Here is a 21,329-nt window from a genome sequence, read left to right as displayed (position 1 = left end):
GAAATAAAGCTCGAATTCACCAGAATTAACTGATGGATCGGAAAAACGTCTAAAATAATTCATTCATGATTTATCCTGCTAGCGACCAGATGACAGCGGTAGCGAGGCTTTCTAAATGGCCTTTCTCAAGGCCGAGTGTTTGGTTTAGTTTTCAAATTGGTCTATTTTAGGGATAGATGTGAATGAATTGAGAGTCTCGGAGTCTGGGAAAGCCTCTATAGTTCAAAACATCATCATCAATAAATCCGAACACGCTCCCAAATTCACAGAAGCACTCATCCAACAAAAAATATATAAATCAATTCCCTTAAATTACTTCGGATATTATTTTAGAATGCAACGATATTTTTGAAATAACTCTTTAGTAGACAGTTTTGGTGGACCGATGGGTTTGGGGGTTTTGTAGAAGCAGTTTCAAATAGGCGATTCATGATTCATTCTTGTTCTCGGGGAAACAATGCACGACATTTGTGTCCTTATATCCAAAGCACGTAGCGTACTAATGGCGAGTACAATATTTATAGTGCTTTCACGGTTATCCGACGACAATTGCTGATTAGACTTGACTTCGATTGACTTCCAAGCATATTTATAGATTTTTGTGATTTCAATGGTTTGCTATGAAGAAGATTTTTACACTATGAGAAAAAGCTTTGCGCGTAGTTCGCGTTTCAATAAGTAACAGAAATACAGAAGCACTCTCAACCAGACGGCATGAAAATTGAAGCGGCGCCTTCACCGAACAAAATTGCACTGTAGCTGTATCTTACGTCAGTATTGGGAACTGTTGTTGAAAAATTATGAACACGGTTTGGATCATAGCGGCTTTCAAAATTTTCAGTTCATTCGCCTCTGTCTTGAAAAAGACCAGTTTGGAAAACCAAACTAAACTCTCGGCCTTGAGAAAGGTCATTTGAAAAAACTCGCTTCCGCCTGGTCGATAGTTGAAAGACTGATGAACCATGATAACTGTGCAATAGCGAATGGCTTGTTTATGCCCAATAAATTGAGTACGGGTGGAGCTTGAATAACAACATTTTCTCTATCCAGATCTTCCGTAGAACGAACACTACATTTGCTATTTCTGTTTCATAAAAACGAGCTGTTTCTGACTTGGCACCATTACTGAAAGACGTAGTCCTACGTAAAAATAGTTCAAAATAAAGTAACACCAGATGGGCCAACCAGAAGAGCCCTCGGGTCGCATGTGGCCTATAGCCGTAGCAGATCATATAATCACCATACTCATCAAGTTAACATATTTCATTATTTTAAATGGATTATACATTGGCGCATCTTCGACGACCTCTACACCAGAACGAAAACGTTGAAACCATCGTTGTGCGGTGGAAATGGAAACTGTATCGTGTCCATAAACTGCACAAATTTTATTGGCAGCTTGAGATGCATTTTTGCCTTTGTCATAGTAGTACTGTAAAATATGTCGGATTTTCTCTTTATTTTGCTCCATATTTGCGACACTATAACTCACAAACGACTTAACCAAACAAAACACTGTCAAGGACTATATTATAGCGCGCAAAAATACCTTTCCGACAAACTATAGTATGACTCGATACAATGAATACAACTAGAACTACGCGCTTACAACGACACCTCACGGAAATACCGCAGGAGTTTTTGACAGCCTAATATTATAAACTTATAACGTTTTTGTCCACCATTTTTCTTATATCGATCCACTTTGCAGTAAGTAATATGTGTTATGCTCTGCAACATCTAAAACAATTCAAACATCAAAGGATTATTTTCTGAGAAAATTCTTCTCAAAAAATAAAAGAAAACATAATAACATTTGCTATAGTGTACATTCTTAATCACAACCTTATACCATGAAAATTAACGATATCTCTTTGTTATTCATATTCAAGTGTTGTAGTCGAAAATTATCTACTAGTTTAGAAAAATTTACTTCTAGGTTGAAATGATTCGAAAAACGTCCGAAAACGACCCAAAGATGAGAATTTTCAGTAAAGTTTATTTTAAAATCAATGTATCATAGGAATGGTAGCATTTAGCAAAATTTTTCTGAACACCTTTCTGACTGCACATCATGCGTACTTTAATACAATCGAAAATCGAAAGAAAACAATTACATTGGAGCCGCTTTTTACGCGGGGGATACATGGCACGTAAAAAAAACGCGTTAATTTCAAAATCCGCGTAAAAATAAACTGCGTGAATTTCAAAATCCGTTTGAAAATCGAAAAAACGGTGAATTATTAGTTTAAAAAGCAACCAATAATCTAACAATTGAATCACTGATTTTTTTTGCATGGTACAGGTAAACTTCGATATAACGTACAATTCCGCTTTCAAAATTGTACGTTATATCGAAGCATAATGAAGTACTCACAAACGTAGTCTATAATACATTATTGTGTTGCTGTTTTAGTAAAGTTAATGAATAACTTCAATCAGAAAACGAAGCCAGTCTTTCTCATGATGCTTCCCTTCGTACTGTTGATTAAAGATTGATTCATTTAGAATCCAGAATCACAAAACCAGCATTCCGGATTCTAAATGTATTTCGGGATTGATTGAAGGTACAAAACTTGTTTTAGCATCACAATACAGATAATTCATTGTTCTATCAGAAAAAAATATTGAAAAAAATTTTCCTTTACGCTTTGGAAATGTGTACGTTACATCGAGGTAAAATGTACGTTATATCGAGTGACGTTATATCGAAGTTTCCGTGTACAATCATTACATTCGTTTCTCCTTTTATTTCTCAGCTACTAATCAGCTAATTTACGCGTAAAAAAATCCGCGTAAAAGAAAACCGCGTAATAAACCGCGCAAAAGGCGACTTCAGTGTATAAGAAACATTTCAACAATTTTCAAAAATCTAAGAAATAATGGACTTTTTTTGTCCATTATTTCTTCATTTTGGCGCACTGTCCAATAAACTTCATTAGTTGTCTGCTGAAATATTTAATATATATAAAAACAACTCAAAAACACCTTTTTGAGAAAGTTGAGTGTTTTTTTTTCGAAATAAAACAAAAATGAAACATTTTTTTTAACAGTGCATACTTTCTCCATACTTGCTCCAAAAATAACCTAAAACATTGCGGAGGACACCAACTCAATTGGATCAACCGTTTCTAAGTAATATTTTTTGAAAATTCTCGAGCCATCTTTGCTTATGCCGCTCTCAAAAGTAAGGCTAGAGTCAAAATGGCAAACCGACGAGGGAAATTGTCCTGTTTAGAGTTCGTCTGCAAAATTATTCATCCTTTGCGAGTGGCTCAGCTCAGAAGCTATAATAGTATATTGATTTTAAACTCTAATTCATGAAGTTCTGCCTATTGCGTTAACTCATCTGTTTCGTAAAAAAACTCTATACTTTTTCTAATATCAGTCTTCCCAAATCATGAATGTTTCAAATATTGTTTTCCACATTCATTATTGAAAAAAGGATACACCTGTTGTCGGCGTTGAACGAAATCCTATAGGATGGATAACCCCTAATAACCCCGAAATGAACAGTTAACCGGAACTTACCGCTCCGAAACCAACTTTGATCTGTAAATGTCAATTTTTGCCTCTTCAAATATTCGCTTTATTTTGTTTTTTTCTTCCAAGATTATTAATCATTTTAATTTTGGTCATATTTCCTATTTTCCAGGTCTTGCGAACGTGTGTATGTGTGTCGTTAGCTCTCTCTACCATCCACTCCCTTCGCGTGAGTCCTCGAAACTGTAGTCAATAGATGTCGGCTGAGGAGATAAGCCAGCCGTGCCAAGTGGTGATGCCTTCTGCCTCCCGATCCAATCGATGAGACTAACGAAAACGGTGAATACAAATCGGCGAAATCCTCGCCATGTTCTTCTGGCTTGTTTCTGTTGGTGGCTTCGAGACGAAAACGGAAAAAAATTGCCGTTCAGTGATTGAAGCAGTTGAAGATGAGTGATCCCTGTGACAGCAGTTTGTGTTCGGTTGGGGGTGAGCATAGTCACAGGAAAGTGGACGTTCGACTGCGATAAAAATTGAGAAAAAAAAAACTCGCGCGAGTGTGGTGTCCTGTGCATCTATGTGTGCGAGTGTGTCCGTGTACAATACTGGAAGAAGACAGGCGGGTTGTGACCGTGTTTCGGAAGAGAAGCGCATAGGGGGCCTACTTGGGGACTGACCAGCCTTAATAAGTTTGTGGAACACGCGCTCGCGAGCGTGCTACCACAAGTGCCAACTTGGAAGTCTGTATGGATGCGGGAGGTCTCCCAGTATTTCCGGGTGCCAATCAGGCCAATCACCTGAACAGTCTCCACCTGCAGCAGCAACAACAACAGCACCAGCAGCACCACTTGCAGCAGAATCAACAGCTGACTCTGCAGCAGCAGCAGCAAATGCAGCTGATCAACAGCCAACATCTCCAGCAGCAACAGCATCTTCACCTCCAACAGCAACAGCAACAGCAGCAACAAGTGCCGGGAGATCTTATCCCCTCGAAACGACAGGTTGCATTTGCTCGGCTCAAGCGGCGGATCGAGACCTATCGGCGGAGGCAAACCGATAGTACGCCACGGTTCGAACAGACGTTCAGTGGGGTTTGCGAGCAGCAAGCGTCCGAAACAAGTGCCCTGCGGAAGAAGCTTCTCGAGGCTAACAATAAACGGGCGCCGAAAAAGACGGAGAAAAAGCAGTCCGAGCAGCAGCAGCCGACCCAGACGACGATTGCCGGCAATTTGCAGAGTAGTGTTCATGTGGTAAGTGCTTACATTGTTTTATTGGTAACACTTTTTTTTGGAAATATGCAAAAATTTAATAAATATCAGAATACATCTCTATACCTATTTGCTGATTGAATTTCGTCAATCCTGAACCACTTTTTAGTTCACTTCTAGTACTTCTTTCTCAAGTATTTCTATTTTCACCCGGCAAACTTCGTCCCGCCCAAAATTTATTTTTCGTTATCACGTCCACGTTTTCTTACTCAGCACTGTTCATGAGTCCAATCGCAGAATTATTCATTGATTGATCTTCTAATCTACCCTTTAAAATTACCTTTCACTATAAAATTCCTAGTACTTCTACCAAAACTCGACATTATAATATCAGATTATTTTCAGACACAATTCTCGTTCAAGATTTTTCAACCACTTGCAAATAACATGTTTCTCCGTTACATGAAATAAATGTTTGGTACAGAAAATAGTATGAAGACAGCCCTAAATCGGACAACTCCTTTCTCGAGTTTTGCTTCTATTAACACATTCGGCGATCCATTTTTATTTATTTGGATAGAAGACGATATAGGAGTGCGTTTTATCACATTAAAATCCATTTTCACTTTCGAACGAAGATCAATTGCGTTACCGCAAACATCAAATGGACTAACAACGCTTGTCAATATGTAGTTGTAAAACACATGCGAATTGAATTTTTCGAATTTTCCCATTTTCCTTCAGAGTTTTCCGAAAATGTTCAATTGTTATGTTTGGTTGGAATATGTGCATTATTTTCATGGGACCCCCTCTCCTTTTCGAATTTGGTTCCGTTTGCTTGAATAGTTTTTTAATTATGCGGAAATGTTTTATTTGTATAGCAGCAACATTTGTATGGCAGCACCCCCTACGAGAGGGGGAGGAGTCTCTAACCACCATAGAATCCTTTATTGCACCCTAAGACATACACATGCCAAATTTTATTGCGTTTGCTTGATTAATTCTCGAGTAATTCCGAAATGTGTGTTTCATTTGTATGGCAGCCAAGAACAGTCAGACCAAACTATTGCCGATAAATTTAACAGTTATTTCGTCAATAGTGTTCTGCTGATCAACCAAAGTATTGACTTGGTCAGCGAACCAGACGAAATAATACAGCCGATTAATATCAATTGTAGACTAGATTGTTTTTCACCCATCACTTTTGCTGAGTTAAGAGATATTTGTTTTTCATTGCAAAAATCGGCTGGTATCGATAATGTCAACGCAAAAGTGATACAAGATTGCTTTCATGTCATTGGATACGATCTACTGGACCTAATTAATGAATCTTTACGAACTGGGCACGTGCCAACGGTTTGGAAGGGATCCCTTGTGATTCCGATCCCCAAAATTAATGGGACGGATAAAGCCGAAGAGTACCGCCCTATTAACATGTTGCACACATTAGAAAAAATACTAGAACTTGTTGTGAAAGTCCAGCTGATGCATTTTGTAGATAACAACAATTTGCTAATACCGGAACAGTCGGGATATCGAAAGGGACACTCTTGTGAAACCGCTCTGAATCTGGTGTTAGCAAAATGGGAAGAGAATAACGAGGCGAAATAGACTATATTTGCGGTATTTCTAGATCTTAAAAGCGCTTTTGAAACAATTTCTAGGCGCTTATTGTTACAAACATTGGAGCGCAATGGAATTGTAGGAATGTCGTACAAATGGTTCAAAAGCTATTTGTGCGACAGAACTCAGAAGACTCGTTTTAATTATTCTAGTTCCGATCCCATCGACAACTCACTCGGGGTGCCGCAGGGAAGTGTCTTAGGGTCCATTTTGTTTATTTTATACTAGCTAACCCGGCAAACTTCGTCCCGCCCATTTACTTGATTAATTCTCGAGTAATGCAGAAATTTGTGTTTTATTTGTATGGCAGCCACCCCTAAGAGAGGGGGGAGGGGTATCTAACCACCATAGAAACATTCATTGCACCCTAAAGTTTCCATATGCCTAATTTAGTTTAATTTGCTTGATTAATTCTCGGGTAATGCAAAAAATTTTGTTTCATTTGTACGGCAGCCCCCTCTAAGAGAGAGGGAAGGAGTATCTTAACACCATAGAAACATTTATTGCATCCTAAAACCTCCACATGCCAAATTTGGTTTCATTTGCTTGATTAATTCTCGAGTAATGCAGAAATTTGTGTTTCATTTGTATGGCAGCCCCCCCCTTTGAGTGGGGGAAGGACTGTCTAACCATCATAGAAACATTTATTGCACCCTAAAACTTTCACATGCCAACTTTGGTTTCGTTTGCTTGGTTAATTTCCGAGTAATGCAGAAATTTGTGTTTCATTTGTATGGCAGCCCCCCCTTAGAGAGGGGGGAGGGGTCTCAAAATATCACGAAAACCTTCCCCGGCCCCAAAAACCCCTACATACCAATTTTCATGTCGATCGGTTCAGTAGTTTCCGAGTCTATAAGAATCAGACAGACAGACAGACATCACTCCATTTTTATATATATAGAAGATATAAATGATCTGCGACGGGTTTTACGATATTGTGATATTTATTTGTTCGCGGATGATACTGTCCTGTTCATCGCAGCTAAGGATATAAAGGAAACCGAGGATCACATAAACGAAGATTTGCATTCTCCGGCTCAGTGGCTTAAATTTAAACAATTGAAATTAAATGTTGGCAAAACAAAATACATGCTGATTCCTTCAGTAAACTCCAGTATTGACGTAAATTTTGAAATAGATGGTGAGACATTAGAACGCGTGAATGAAATCAAATACCTAGGAGTTATCATTGATGACAATTTAACTTTCAAGTCTCATATTAATAATGTCATCAAGAAGTACGGCGTTTTGTGTCGTTTGAAAAAAGAATTGACGGTGAACAGTAAAATTAAATTGTGTAAATCATTGATCTCACCGCACATAGACTTTTGCTCGTCGATCCTATTCCATGCAAACAATACACAATTAACGAGATTGCAACGTTTACAAAATAAGATTATGCGTTTGACTTTAAGATACACTTCCTCTAAATTGATGTTGGACGCGCTACAGTGGCTATCTGTGAAGCAAAGAACTTATTACTTGACAATGGTGTTCGTCTTCAAAATTTTAAACGGTATGCTGCCTCGATACTTGTGTGATCGAATTGAAAGAGGAAGCGATGTTCATAGATACAATACTAGAAACGCGGATGATGCAAGAACACCTAACTTTATATTCAGTAGGTCGCAGAACTCGTTGTTATACAAAGGAATACAGAGAAATAAAACGAGCGGCAACAATGGCAGAGTTTAAGAGAATGTGTATTCCCACGTAAAATCTGTTTTGTAAACAGGTTTTCGTATTTTTTTTGTCAACTGATTTATTTATGTTTAATATCAATTGAAATTAGAAAATTTATTTACAGGTATCTCAAACTGCCATGTTTGTACTGATGATGATGTTTTTTTTATTGTTAAATTTGTTAAAATTGTAGATTGTTTAAAAAAAAAGCGTTGTCTACGAAAGTTTTAGCCTCACGCGCGTTTGGTGGGCCTGGAAGAATGTAAATAATGAACACTGGCAGAAAACTGACACATGATGAAATTTTTGTATAGGGTCTGAAGTGGAGACTGGAATTGGGATAGCTCATTTGGAATTGTCGTAAACTATCTTTCATCAGACGGTTATATCGATTATTTCTGATTTTTTTTTTATCCCATTTATTTATTTAAGGCTCATTAGCATTTTAGCTGTAACAGAGCCGAATTTTAATCGTGTACATGTCACATGGTTATTATATCTATAATTAGCATATTGAACAGTTGCCATTCGCCAGTATTCCTTCTATACCATTTTATATGGTACATTCACACAGTAGCCATTTAGGCGTAAGGGTATTCTTTCTGTTCTTCCATTATCCAGTTGGACCACCGGACAGCGGAGACAGTTGATTGATCATTGTTGAGTTATTTATAGAACAGTAGCCCGATGTGTCTGGCAGAGCAGAGTAGTTGTATGGATGAATCGATCTTATTTCGACCGTGGATCGATCTCCATCGCTGATGATTGTTGCGTGGACGTAGCTATTCTGTAACAACACAAAGATGGTCAATGAGGGCCCTGAGTTTTGAACTCACGATCGATCGCTTACTAAGCGAACGCGCAACCAATGTGGCTACGGAGACCCCCAATTATTTCTGATTGTAGCAGATCTCTTTTGTCGTCTAAGTAGAAACATTTAGATATTGGGTTCAATTCCCAATCAGTCAAGGATCTTCCCGGGTTGGAAATTTTCTTGACATGCCTTAGAAAAAACATTGGGCCTGAAGTTGAGACTATGACTATGTCAATGTCAATATGGATAGGAACATTGTTTGTTTTTTTGCAGTTTGTGCCTATTTTTACTGTTCTATTAATAGATATTTATGTCTGCAACAGATCCAGTTCGCTTTCTTTTTTTTTTATAATACTGGTCTCTTGATTTTTTTAAACTTAATTATTATCTTTAAGATAAATCGTCCTGCTCAAACCTTTGTAGGGGTATGAGGTGGGCCATCATCATCATCATCATCTGCCGTTCAGCTTCAACCAATTCCATTCCTTTTCTTCTTCGAAAAATATCGATAAATTAATGCTTGAAAATCATACTACGAAAGCTGAGCTCCTGTGGTGCCTGGAAACAGTTATGTAGCACAAATCTCTCCACACTGCTGAGAAATACATGGTTGTATTGAGAAGAATGTTTCATGACAACCAGGAAGCTGAGAAGGTCTAACTAGGGCGTGATAAAATGAGCTTTATGATGTTTTTTGGTTCGATGAAACTTTGAACAAGAGTCTTTGAACAAGACTACAAAGAGGCTACAGATGGATATCTGAATGTCAGATTTTGGGATGAAGAAGAGGTTAGGTTTGGTGAATCGTTACATGACGTCAATGTTCTTGGGACATTCTCAAGCAACAGGAATGAACTTGCAGCTTTTGAAGAAGGCATGGGAATTATATTTTTGAACAAACTTCTTTTTGTGTCGATGGACGGTATAAACGAGATTGGTCAAACTACGCGAGCTGCAACTGGTTTTTCAAAACGAAGACAAAAAAGCTTTTGAATTTGGGTAGCTTCGGATTGCATATTATACACGGTTCATCGAAGGATTAAAAAAACACGCCAAAATTTTACGACTGACAAATCTTGAAATTTCGTCTGCGGTGCGAAGCACTGCGTTGATGTATTATCCTTGATCTTACCATCATTGATTCCGATAGAAAACGGCAGGAAAACGAAGCTTTTGACTATTGTTTCTTTTTTTTTGATATTTGACGGATTTTGGTCGCTGGTTACGGAAGCTTTTACCCAAAATAGTCTTCTGTCTCTCGTTAGAAACCTCAACGTTGAGAGCGCTTTTCCATTAGCGAAAGTTTTTATGAAAATATGTGGGAGGAAACGGTTGTGCTATGCGACAAGTTTATAATGCTATACTTCACTTCGGATCAATAAATATGTTGAGCTCTTTTATCGTTATATGAATCAAAGTTAATAAAACGGCTACGGAAAACAGAAGTGGAATCCCTGGAGGTAAAACGGGGAAAATTTCGCAAAACGTACAGACGGGGGCCGAATGATTGCGAGATAGAGCATTTCGTTGAAGTCGTAACAGTTTCATGAAATTGATCCGAATCAAAATGAAAATGTCTCATTCTGTGCTAGTATTTGAGACTCCTTCAAAATAACTTTGAACTGTATTAGTATATCCATTTTTTAAAATCTTTTACGACACTTATCAGTCGTCGTTAAACTCAATTAAAAATCACGAACAATTCATTTATTGGAAAATATCGACAGACGTTCTTAAATTTCATTGTTTAAGCTAACTAAATGTTTTAGGAGCTACGACTAAAATACTTTTAGAGGATTTAATTACTAGTCTACACCTGGATTTTTTCTGAAAAATTACTGAAAAATCAGGGAACATCAGGGAATTTATTTTCGGATTTTGAGTCGACACCCTGCCAGCTTTGAAAAAAAAACATCAAGCTCAATTGTCCCATGTTGATATTCTATTCATAACTGTCCCACCATGTATTTTTTGTAGATCCATATCGAATAAATCGGTTCAAGTACAAGAATCTCATGTTACACTTTCAGCAGGGCTAATGCACTCGTTTCTGGTTCGGAAGAACGAACTATTTCTCAAACAAATGAGAAAAAGTTTACCAGAACACGTGTACACCTTTTAGCGAATGCCTAATAACTATGAGATTTATATTCTGCGAAGGTGTTGCAGATCACTCATTTCTTCATGAAACGATGTTTCTATGCATAATCTTTCGGAAAAACACAAAAAAAAATTATTGTATATCAAAAAACAACATCAACCCCACTATTAATATTTAAACCCGTAATCAAGCTTGAATTGATTCAGTGAGGGGATCTCAACACGTTTTATTTCATATGCGAGAAAACTTTGATTGCGTTTTTTCTCAGTTGCTGATTTTAGAACATGGGACAACTATGCGTAAAACGGCAGTATACATATTACTAAAAAAAGCAATTCGAGAAGCGACCATAACCGAGATTGGAAACTGAACCTCATCCCAACTAACATATCCAACAAGTTGTGTTTTCGTTCCGTAGCAAACAGACTAGAACTATTGCAGAGTATGTAAAGGGTGTGTCACATCAAATTGCATCACGGAAAAAACGCTGTAGAAATTCGCCCAGTAGACCGATCCTTTTGAAAATTTTAGACAGTAAAATAAAAACTATTAAACAACTTTTGGCATTTTCTTTTTTTTTTCATACTTCGAGCCCAAGCCCGTATGCTCGCACCTTCCTCTTTACCCCGTCCATAAGGTTCTGTACAACGTCAGGTTGTAGTTTTTTTTAACAGAAATCCATTTTCTCTTGAAGTCCGCCTCCGATTTGACTACTTTTGGGTTCTTCCGGAGGGCCTGCTTCATAATCGCCCAATATTTCTCTATTGGGCGAAGCTCCGGCGCGTTGGGCGGGTTCATTTCCTTTGGCACGAAGGTGACCCCGTTGGCTTCGTACCACTCCAACACGTCCTTTGAATAGTGGCACGAAGCGAGATCCGGCCAGAAGATGGTCGGGCCCTCGTACTGCTTCAATAGTGGTAGTAAGCGCTTCTGTAGGCACTCCTTAAGGTAAACCTGCCCGGTCATCACGGAGGGGGCGCTCCGCTTTCCGCAAGAGCAGATCGCTGGCCACACCATGTACTTTTTGGCAAACTTGGATAGTTTCTGCTTGCGAATCTCCTCCGGAACGCTGAATTTGTCCTCTGCGGAGAAGAACAACAGGCCCGGCAGCTGACGAAAGTCCGCTTTGACGTAGGTTTCGTCGTCCATTACCAGGCAATGCGGCCTCGTCAGAATTTCGGTGTACAGCTTCCGGGCTCGCGTCTTCCCCACCATGTTTGCCTTTCGTCGCGGTTAGGAGCCTTCTGAACTTTGTATGTACGCAGGCCCTCCCGCTGCTTGGTCCGCTGGACGAATGAACTTGACAAATTCAGCTTATTGGCGACATCCCGGACCGAACTTCTCGGATCACGTCTAAACTGCTTAACTACGCGCTTGTGATCTTTTTCACTGACGGAGCATCCATTTTTGCCGTTCTTCACCTTCCGGTCGATGGTTAGGTTCTCGAAATATCGTTTTAGTACTCTGCTGACCTACTGTGGATTGGACGATTCCCAGCATCTTACCGATGTCCCGATGTGACAACTCCGGATTCTCGAAATGAGTGCACAGGATTAATTCACGACGCTCTTTTTCGTTCGACGACATTTTTCCAAATTTACGAAAAATTGACAGTGAAGCATGGCTAACGTGATCTATACACTCTTATCTGATTATAAGCTAAAGCTGAAGATATAATTCCTAAAAATTAAATTTCTACAGCGTTTTTTCCGTGATGCAGTTTGATGTGACACACCCTTTATTCATAATCCGAAGGGCTCTCAGCATTAATCAGCAGACGTGAAAATTTATATCGATATCAATGTGGCCCCCAATGTAATGGGAAATGTTTTCCGATTACGACCCTATTCGAAAAGCTTCGACGGTAAGCTTCATCGTTACTGGTCTGTCCTTCCTGGCTTTCGTCCAAGAGTCTGGACTCAATCGATACTTTTCCAACCCTTGCCGTGGCTCTCGGTTGACCCCTTCGGCACATATCAGCTCACTGAGTGACGCCTGTTTGTCATCTGACGATGAAACGTTTGCCAGCAGTAATTTTCTGTCTCGGCTTCATAGCGCGTAAAGTTTGAAGGAAGTTCTTGGTATTCCTTGCTCTCCCCGGGAGGGTGATGATAGGATGACGTCAATAAAAGCCTAGAAACCATCGCGATCACCCGTAAGAGGAAATGTATGTAATTGCTGTTCGGCGATAATCCTGCGCTAGTTATGTTGTCCACTGGCCGCTGCTGCTGCTGCTGGCACAAGATACCAAGGCGAATTTTTGAAACGCTGTTTTATTTAAAAATATCTTATGTGCGCTGCCCAGATTGGAGCTTTTCTCCACCGAGACACAGAGGGTTGTGTTTGCGAGCGCCTCTATGGGTTCTATTCTCCGCAAGGGATATCGTGATGACTTTGGTGAAGCGGTGACGGTGTGAGCTTATAACTCCGAAACGGTGCAAAGTTTTACGACTTTATGAAACGTTACAGAACGAGAGGGGATGGTGGTGGTGGTGGTGGCAGCAACAAGAGGAATGAACGGTTCGAGATATGGCGTGTGGCAAAAAATGGAACTTTTCCATCGCCACGGCCACCGCCAATATGACAGTGTTCTCTTGTAAGGCATAAGCCGCCGCCGCGCGTCAGCAGTAATGCCGTTGGAAGTAAGTGAACGAAAAGTGGTGGATGGTAGAGTCATGAGGGGGAGTAAATAGAACGGCGAGGGGAATCAAATGTGAAGCAACAGCCTCTCTCGTAATATGCACAACATCGGTCCGGCTTGTTTGGTGCCGAGAGTACAATCTGTTCTACTGTTGGAAAGCTTCAGTCTTGGCTTTTGTCTGCTTTGGTTGGTGCCACGAAGTTCGGTTACGTGACAATTTGGGTGTCGTTTTCGCTGAGTTAGGAGTTCTGATTTTGAAACTTCATTGAATGAAAACATTAGGGTTTAATGTTTGCAAGCATTTGGCAGAGGTTCTGACAGAATTTGACAGTTCTATCCAGGAATGTGAGGAGAATTTGCCTAACGTCCTCAGGGGTCTCGAAAAAATTTCTTCCGGAAGAAACCTGCATTCCTTCTTTGCCTTCAACCAACGCACTCAACCGCGAAACTAGTTATACCATTACCATTACGGAGCACAGCGCAGAGGAAGAACATTCCTGGAATTTCCAGGGAGTCAATAATTACCTCTCACACCGGCCAGCCACCAACAAACGAGACATCGCAAGTGACTGCGCTGCGTTGTGCCACCATGATGAGTTTTTCTATTCGCACAGTTCGCGTGAATCCAAGCTGTTGACCTTCTCCAGCTATGGCCGTTTTGAAGAACAGTTGAACCGTTTTCTTCTCGCGGAGTATTTTTGTTCACTTAATTCGATACATGGTTCGGGTTGGTGGGGACCAGCACCTGCGGTGACAATCATAAATAATTCAACCTCGTTGTGATGAGTCATTGACCAATCTGGCTATCACAATCGACCAAATATTTTCACGGAAGCTGTGTTGAAGATTCCTCCCCTCCCAACGCGATATCATGCTTGCCTCCATCAACCGACAGTTTTGCTTTTTTATGGCATAATTTCACCGTCATCCTTTCACTTTCCGCCGCCTGTCGCACCGCGCGCCTGTCTGCGCCAATCGAAGGCGGATCTAATAATACAACTAATTGCAGGTGAGAGATGTGTGCGCGCTCTCCGGTGGAGTTATTTTTAAAAGGCCCAACTCATTGCCGTAAGCGTAATGAAATAATGTATTTTTTGCTGCTCCTTGCTGCTGCTGCTCCTCGGAGACCGAATTGACGTCAATCGATTCTCGATGTGTGTTCGGTTGGTTGTGACGCGTGAACAGATACTGTCTCCGAACTCTGCTCCTTATTGGAGGTGGGGCAGGGTAGCGATCGTAGTTTGTGGGGATAAAATTGGAGCTTGCATAGCGCTGCTGTCTGCAGTTGCAATCTGTTTCATAAATTTTAACTAAGAATAAAGGGTGTGTCACATCAAATTGCATCACGGAAAAAACGCTGTAGAAATTTAATTTTTAGGAATTATATCTTCAGCTTTCGCTTATAATCAGATAAGAGTGTATAGATCACGTTGGCCATGCTTCACTGTCAATTTTTCGTAAATTTGGAAAAATGTCGTCGAACGAAAAAGAGCGTCGTGAATTAATCCTGTGCACTCATTTCGAGAATCCGGAGTTGTCACATCGGGACATCGGTAAGATGCTGGGAATCGTCCAATCCACGGTCAGCAGAGTACTAAAACGATACTTCGAGAACCTAACCATCGACCGGAAGGTGAAGAACGGCAAAAATGGATGCTCCGTCAGTGAAAAAGATCACAAGCGCGTAGTTAAGCAGTTTAGACGTGATCCGAGAAGTTCGGTCCGGGATGTCGCCAATAAGCTGAATTTGTCAAGTTCATTCGTCCAGCGGACCAAGCAGCGGGAGGGCATGCGTACATACAAGGTTCAGAAGGCTCCTTACCGCGACGAAAGGCAAAACATGGTGGGGAAGACGCGAGCCCGGAAGCTGTACACCGAAATGCTGACGAAGCCGCATTGCCTGGTAATGGACGACGAAACCTACGTCAAAGCGGACTTTCGTCAGCTGCCGGGCCTGTTGTTCTTCTCCGCAGAGGACAAATTCAGCGTTCCGGAGGAGATTCGCAAGCAGAAACTATCCAAGTTTGCCAAAAAGTACATGGTGTGGCAAGCGATCTGCTTTTGCGGAAAGCGGAGCGCCCCCTTCGTGATGACCGGCACGGTAAACGGGCAGGTTTACCTTAAGGAGTGCCTACAGAAGCGCTTACTACCACTATTGAAGCAGCACGAGGGCCCGACCATCTTCTGGCCGGATCTCTCTCCGTGCCACTATTCAAAAGACGTGTTGGAGTGGTACGAAGCCAACGGGGTCACCTTCGTGCCAAAGGAAATGAACCCGCCCAACGCGCCGGAGCTTCGCCCAATAGAGAAATATTGGGCGATTATGAAGCAGGCCCTCCGGAAGAACCCAAAAGTTGTCAAATCGGAGGCGGACTTCAAGAGAAAATGGATTTCTGTTCAAAAAAAACTACAACCTGACGTTGTACAGAACCTTATGGACGGGGTAAAGAGGAAGGTGCGAGCATACGGGCTTGGGCTCGAAGTATGAATAAAAAGAAAATGCCAAAAGTTGTTTAATAGTTTTTATTTTACTGTCTAAAATTTTCAAAAGGATCCGTGATGCAATTTGATGTGACACACCCTTTATATAAGGTGTACGAACGTGATTTTTCGATTTTTTTTTATAATAAAAACGGGATTCTTTGAAACATAACACTTAGTGCTACTTTATTCAATGCTTGCTCTATCGGAAGCCACAATATTGGCTCATCTTTCAGATACATTCTGTCAAATGTATACCGGGAATTTGAAATTTTGAATCTTCCTGCTGAACATTTTTCAATTTTATAAAAGCTGATACTACTGTCAGTGGCCTTAATGTCAATTTTGAGAGCGATCTATCTTTTAGTTTGTTGACGCTACACACCAAGAATAGTTTTACTTTTTTTCTCGGTGATTTTAGATATGGATAATTAAATTGGTCAAATATATTGTATGTTGTATTGCGAACAAAATATATTGTGCCGAAACATTGAAAATGTTGCTGAATTAATTTGGTGACTCAACTCTGTTGAAAACACTGGTGTGTAAATGGTATAAGGGTTTCAAAAATGGTCGAGAAGAGATGAACGATTTGCCAGGTCAAATATGACGATCCACCTCATCAACAGAAGAACACATCGACAAAATAAAAGGAATGGTGCATCATTTAAGTATAGTGACCTAGTGAATTATAGATCTCTCACGAGACCGTTCGTCATATTTTGGTTGTTGTTTTGGGCATTTCAGCAATAGTCGCAGCCCGAATAGTACCAAAAGAACTCAATTTTGTTCCAAAATTTAATCGCAATCAAGTGGCCAAAGAAATGCTTGAACTATCATATTCCGATCCCACGTTCATCTAACGCATTATAACTGGCGATGAGACATGGGACTTCCTCCAATTTCCGAATCTCAAATTACTGCTTCGTGGGACCCGTTTTGACAGCATTGAAGACATAAAAACTAAATTCCTGAATACAGCTATAAAAAGTGTTTCAATGACTAGATTGTTCGTTGAAAAAAGTACTGTTTCAGAAGTGGCCTTTTTCGAAGGCGATAATATAAATTTGGATGATAAATAAGGCTTGAAAAATACAAATTCCCAGTGTATATTCGACAGAATGTGCATCTAATACATCTGTATTTCATACTTTGGATCTAAGATTCTCGAGCATCAATTCGAGTTTGAAGTTTGGAATCTGTTTATGAAATCTCAAATGGTAATCTCTTATGAACCTGTTGTCAAAATAAAACTTCCATGAATAATAATAAGATAACAGTACGTGGTACAGAAGACAAAGGTAATTAATATGGCCACTAAGGATTATTCAAACAGTTTATAATTTCGGCTCGTTGGAAGAGTCACATTTCGCACCAATTATCACTATGCATTCCGATGATGAACTTCATGACATTGTCAAATAAAAAATGAACAAATACGTGATACATCTCACGGTCTATCCTGAAGCAAAATCCGCTAATATTTTCGACGTAGGACTACGTCTTCCAGTAAAGGTGACAATTCAGAAAGCAGGTCACGTTTCCATGAAATAATGTTAACGTTAATTTTTTTCTACGGACGGATTTTGATGATTTGTATGCCAATCGAATCGGAAGATTTCAAGGATATCACAATCACATTCTCTTCGGCTTTATTCAGATAATAGTATTGATACACTACGGCGAATCAAATACAAATGCAGCGTTTGTTCTACGGACAATGGAGGAAAAAGGGAAATATTATAGTTTATGTTCCGACTGTTTTCAGTTTTTGAGTATAAATATAATCCATTTGCGATTTGGAATAAACAAAGTCTTGCGCCAGCTAGTGAGCAGTAGTTTTTCCTAACACTAATATCACGCACAACACAATTTTACTTGATACAAAAAAAGCGGTAGAGAGAAGCAAAGCGAGACATTGCATCGCAAGCCCCACTCCTGTGAAATTCTTCTTCAAGCTATCGCAAGCCCCACCCCTGCGAAATTCTTCTTCAAGCCAGTATGCATAAAACAGGTTAGTCATTTCCCAATTATGGAGTAGTTAAAACCAATTAAAAGTAACAATTATCAGAAAGGAAGCATAGTAATCAGGAACAGAAGCGGTAAGAAAACAGTAACACCAACAGCAATTCTCGTTGACGGTATTTCACTAGTTTAGAGGAGCGTAAAAATAGTTGATTTTCAGGCGGAACGAACACGTTTTTAAAATTAAAATTATGAATGATTAACTTTTGTATAGACAAATTGTCAAATAAAAGTTAGAAGTACGTGTTTCAAGTAATTCCTATCTCAATGGGTTTCATGATGTGTGTTGATCTATCAATTCTTTCCAGAACTATATTTCCCAAAAAAGTTCCTGCCGTGGAATCGCAAGTTCAAGCGTTTAGAAGCACTTTTCCACGGGAAGGCCACGCGTAAATCGACAAAACGAAACAAATTACGACCTATAACCAGTTTGTGTATTGTTCTCGCGAGGGCAAGAATTAATCTTCAACCATTTTCAACTGATTCTACAAAACCCTCGGCCCTTTTTAGGGTTAATGAAATTTTTCAATAGATAGAATATCGATGCAGTCTAAACAATACCCGAAATGATAAACAAGCGAATTGAATAAAATAATTTAGTAGTCCTGCGTCAATATATTTTTTTGTATACATCTTTGTAATTTTATTTTATTTTGATTTAATTCCACGGGCCAACACAGAAAAAAACTTTAGGGACATATGTGTGTCTCAAAAAGATGCGCTAGAATATCTCAATTCGCCGTAACACTACTATCTCATCTAAACTTAGATAGGATGAGAAATACACTGGTATATCTCATCTAATCTAGGAGTTTCTTATAGTACGAGAAAGATGTACAGGTCGGAATCGATTATACGGAGACTCGATTACCTGGATTCGGAGACTCGAGTATTCGGGATTCGATTATCCGGAATTTTAGACTCGATTATCCGGAGTATTTTATTTTTGATTTTCGGAAATTTTGTATAATTTGTATAGTAATTCCATATTGAATTTCTAATATGGGTATCAAATGAAAGGGCTTGACTAGTAGAACAGTTATTTATGAAAAATATAAATCCAAATGGCGGCCACTACAAAATGGCGGATTACATATTTTCTCAGAATCTCATCAATATGGGTATCAAATGAAAGAACTTAACTAGTAGAATACAGTTACTTATGAAAAATGCAAATCCAAGATGGTGTCACTAAATAATGGCCGATTTCATATTTTCTCAAAAACCCCATTATTATGGGTATCAAATGAAAGGGCTTTGCTAGTAGAATACAATGCAAAATCTAAGATGGTGGCCACTACAAAACGGCGGATAACATATTTTCTCCGAACCTCATCAATATGAGTATCCAATGAAAGGGCTTGATTAGTAGAACACAGTTATTTATGAAAAATGCAAATCCAAGATGGCGAACACTAAATAATCGCCGATTTCATATTTTCTCAAAAACCCCATTAATATGGGTATCAAATGAAAGGGCTTGACTAGTAGAATACAGTTATTTATGAAAAATGCAAATCTAAGCAGGTGGCCACTATAAAATGGCGGATTACATATTTTTTCAGAAACTCATCAATATGGGTATCAAATGAAAGGAATTGACTAGTAGAACACAGTTATTTATGAAAAATTCAAATCCAAAATGGCGGCCAGTACAAAATGGCGGATTTTATATTTTCTCAGAACCCCATTAATATGGGTGTCAAATGAAAGGGCTTGCCTAGTAGAACACAGTTATTTATGAAAAATGCAAATCCAAGATGGCGGCCACTACAAAATGTCCGATTTCATATTTTCTTAGAACCCCATTGTGTATCAAATGAAATGGCTAGACTAGTAGAATACAGTTATTGATGAAAAATGCAAATCTAAGATGATGGCTACTACAAAATGGTGGATTACATATTTTCTCAGAACCTCATCAATATGGGTATCCAATGTAAGGACTTGACTAGTAGAACACAGTTATTTATGAAAAATGTAAACCCGAAATGGCCGTTTCATTGATTTGAAAAATCGTATAACACTAGTCATAACTAACCAACTTTTTCGTTTGATTTTTAAAAACACAATCTCTTGCCTATTATTCTGGTGCTAGACTTTTAATTTGGCTTCTGGATTCTTCGTAAAAATAATAATTCCAGGTTTTGTTATCCCCATGTGACGTGTTTATTTTTTTAGATTTGCGATAAGGGTGAAATTTTCGCGATCTGGAAATAGTGTTGGATATGACACATTACAATCAGATTGGAACGCGATGAATTTAAAAAAAAAACCGAAGCACGCTTTACGCGAATCGAAAAACCTCAACCGCTACGAAGGTGGAATACCATCGAACATTAAATGCAAATAGTGGAGGCCAGCGAATACATAGCGATTGCGGTCACGCAAATCCATCAAAAGCCAAACGAATACCCAAGCCTGCGTCGTCATATACCCATGTGTATCCGCCGCCCACCGTCCGGTTGTCTTGCCACTCTTTCCGCAACCAATATACTTCCGCGTCACAACAAATGTGGACCACCCGGTTGGAAAGATAACTATCTCTAAATGGCGCTGTCACTCACAACAGGGTATGCCACCACTTCATTTATTGATAATTTAATAACCACCGATGGGAATTGAAGAAGAAGAAGAAGCAGGAGAAAATGGTGTCACCGAGCGAAAGAAAAAAAAACGATGTAAAAAACAACAAACAATTATTTTAACTGTACCTCAATCGGAGCAAAACCGATGGACCACCAACAACAAGTGATGTCACGTGGCGAATTGGGACTCTCGAGGGAAACCTAAATCAAATTGAATGTAATTCAGAAAACAACGCCCCAAAACAAAACCGTGGCGCCCACTGACTGCTGACCGAAGGAAATCTTTGTTCAACGGTTTTTGTCACTCACTCACCAGCCAGGACACGGTGTTATGGCATTGGGTCGACTCGTTGCGCGCTGTTTTCGGTTTCATTAGCATTATCATTATTTAGCATGAAGCGCTGTTCCCGCGGAGTGAGCGGAGGGAAAGAATTCGAGGGAAAGTCACTGGAAGGAGAAGGAAATGAACACGGGAGGCCGGGAAAGCGTTCCATGAAAATGGAGGGCTGCTGCGGAGGAATGGGTGGTGAAGAACAATTGCATCCTTGATTGCGTTTTATCGTCTGAAATTGGTTTTTATGTTTGTTTTGTTCGTTTCTTTTTCTTTTTTCCCATTGCCACAAGGGAAGATATCGTCCCCTGAAAAAGGGTTTATGTTCGTTTATGAGCATTTCATTAATTT

At 39.6% G+C, this 21,329-nt stretch overlaps 1 protein-coding gene across 6 annotated transcripts in view; it reads left to right on the top strand.

Moving 5' to 3' along the window:
• LOC129770865 (neurogenic protein mastermind) overlaps positions 1–21,329 on the top strand; it is a 319,388-nt gene that overhangs the window by 113,687 nt on the left and 184,372 nt on the right. For all 6 annotated transcript variants that reach the window (XM_055774012.1, XM_055774007.1, XM_055774010.1 and 3 more), the window contains one exon: positions 3,656–4,733. In XM_055774012.1, coding sequence (XP_055629987.1) covers positions 4,230–4,733 — 504 coding nt within the window. In that variant the 5' untranslated portion in view covers positions 3,656–4,229. The remainder of the gene's footprint in view (positions 1–3,655; positions 4,734–21,329) is intronic.

Source organism: Toxorhynchites rutilus, chromosome 2, assembly GCF_029784135.1.
Source record: "Toxorhynchites rutilus septentrionalis strain SRP chromosome 2, ASM2978413v1, whole genome shotgun sequence".
Classification (NCBI taxonomy): domain Eukaryota; kingdom Metazoa; phylum Arthropoda; class Insecta; order Diptera; family Culicidae; genus Toxorhynchites; species Toxorhynchites rutilus.
Note: the sequence above shows the minus strand (reverse complement) of the source record. Positions and strands in the feature narration are given on the sequence as shown.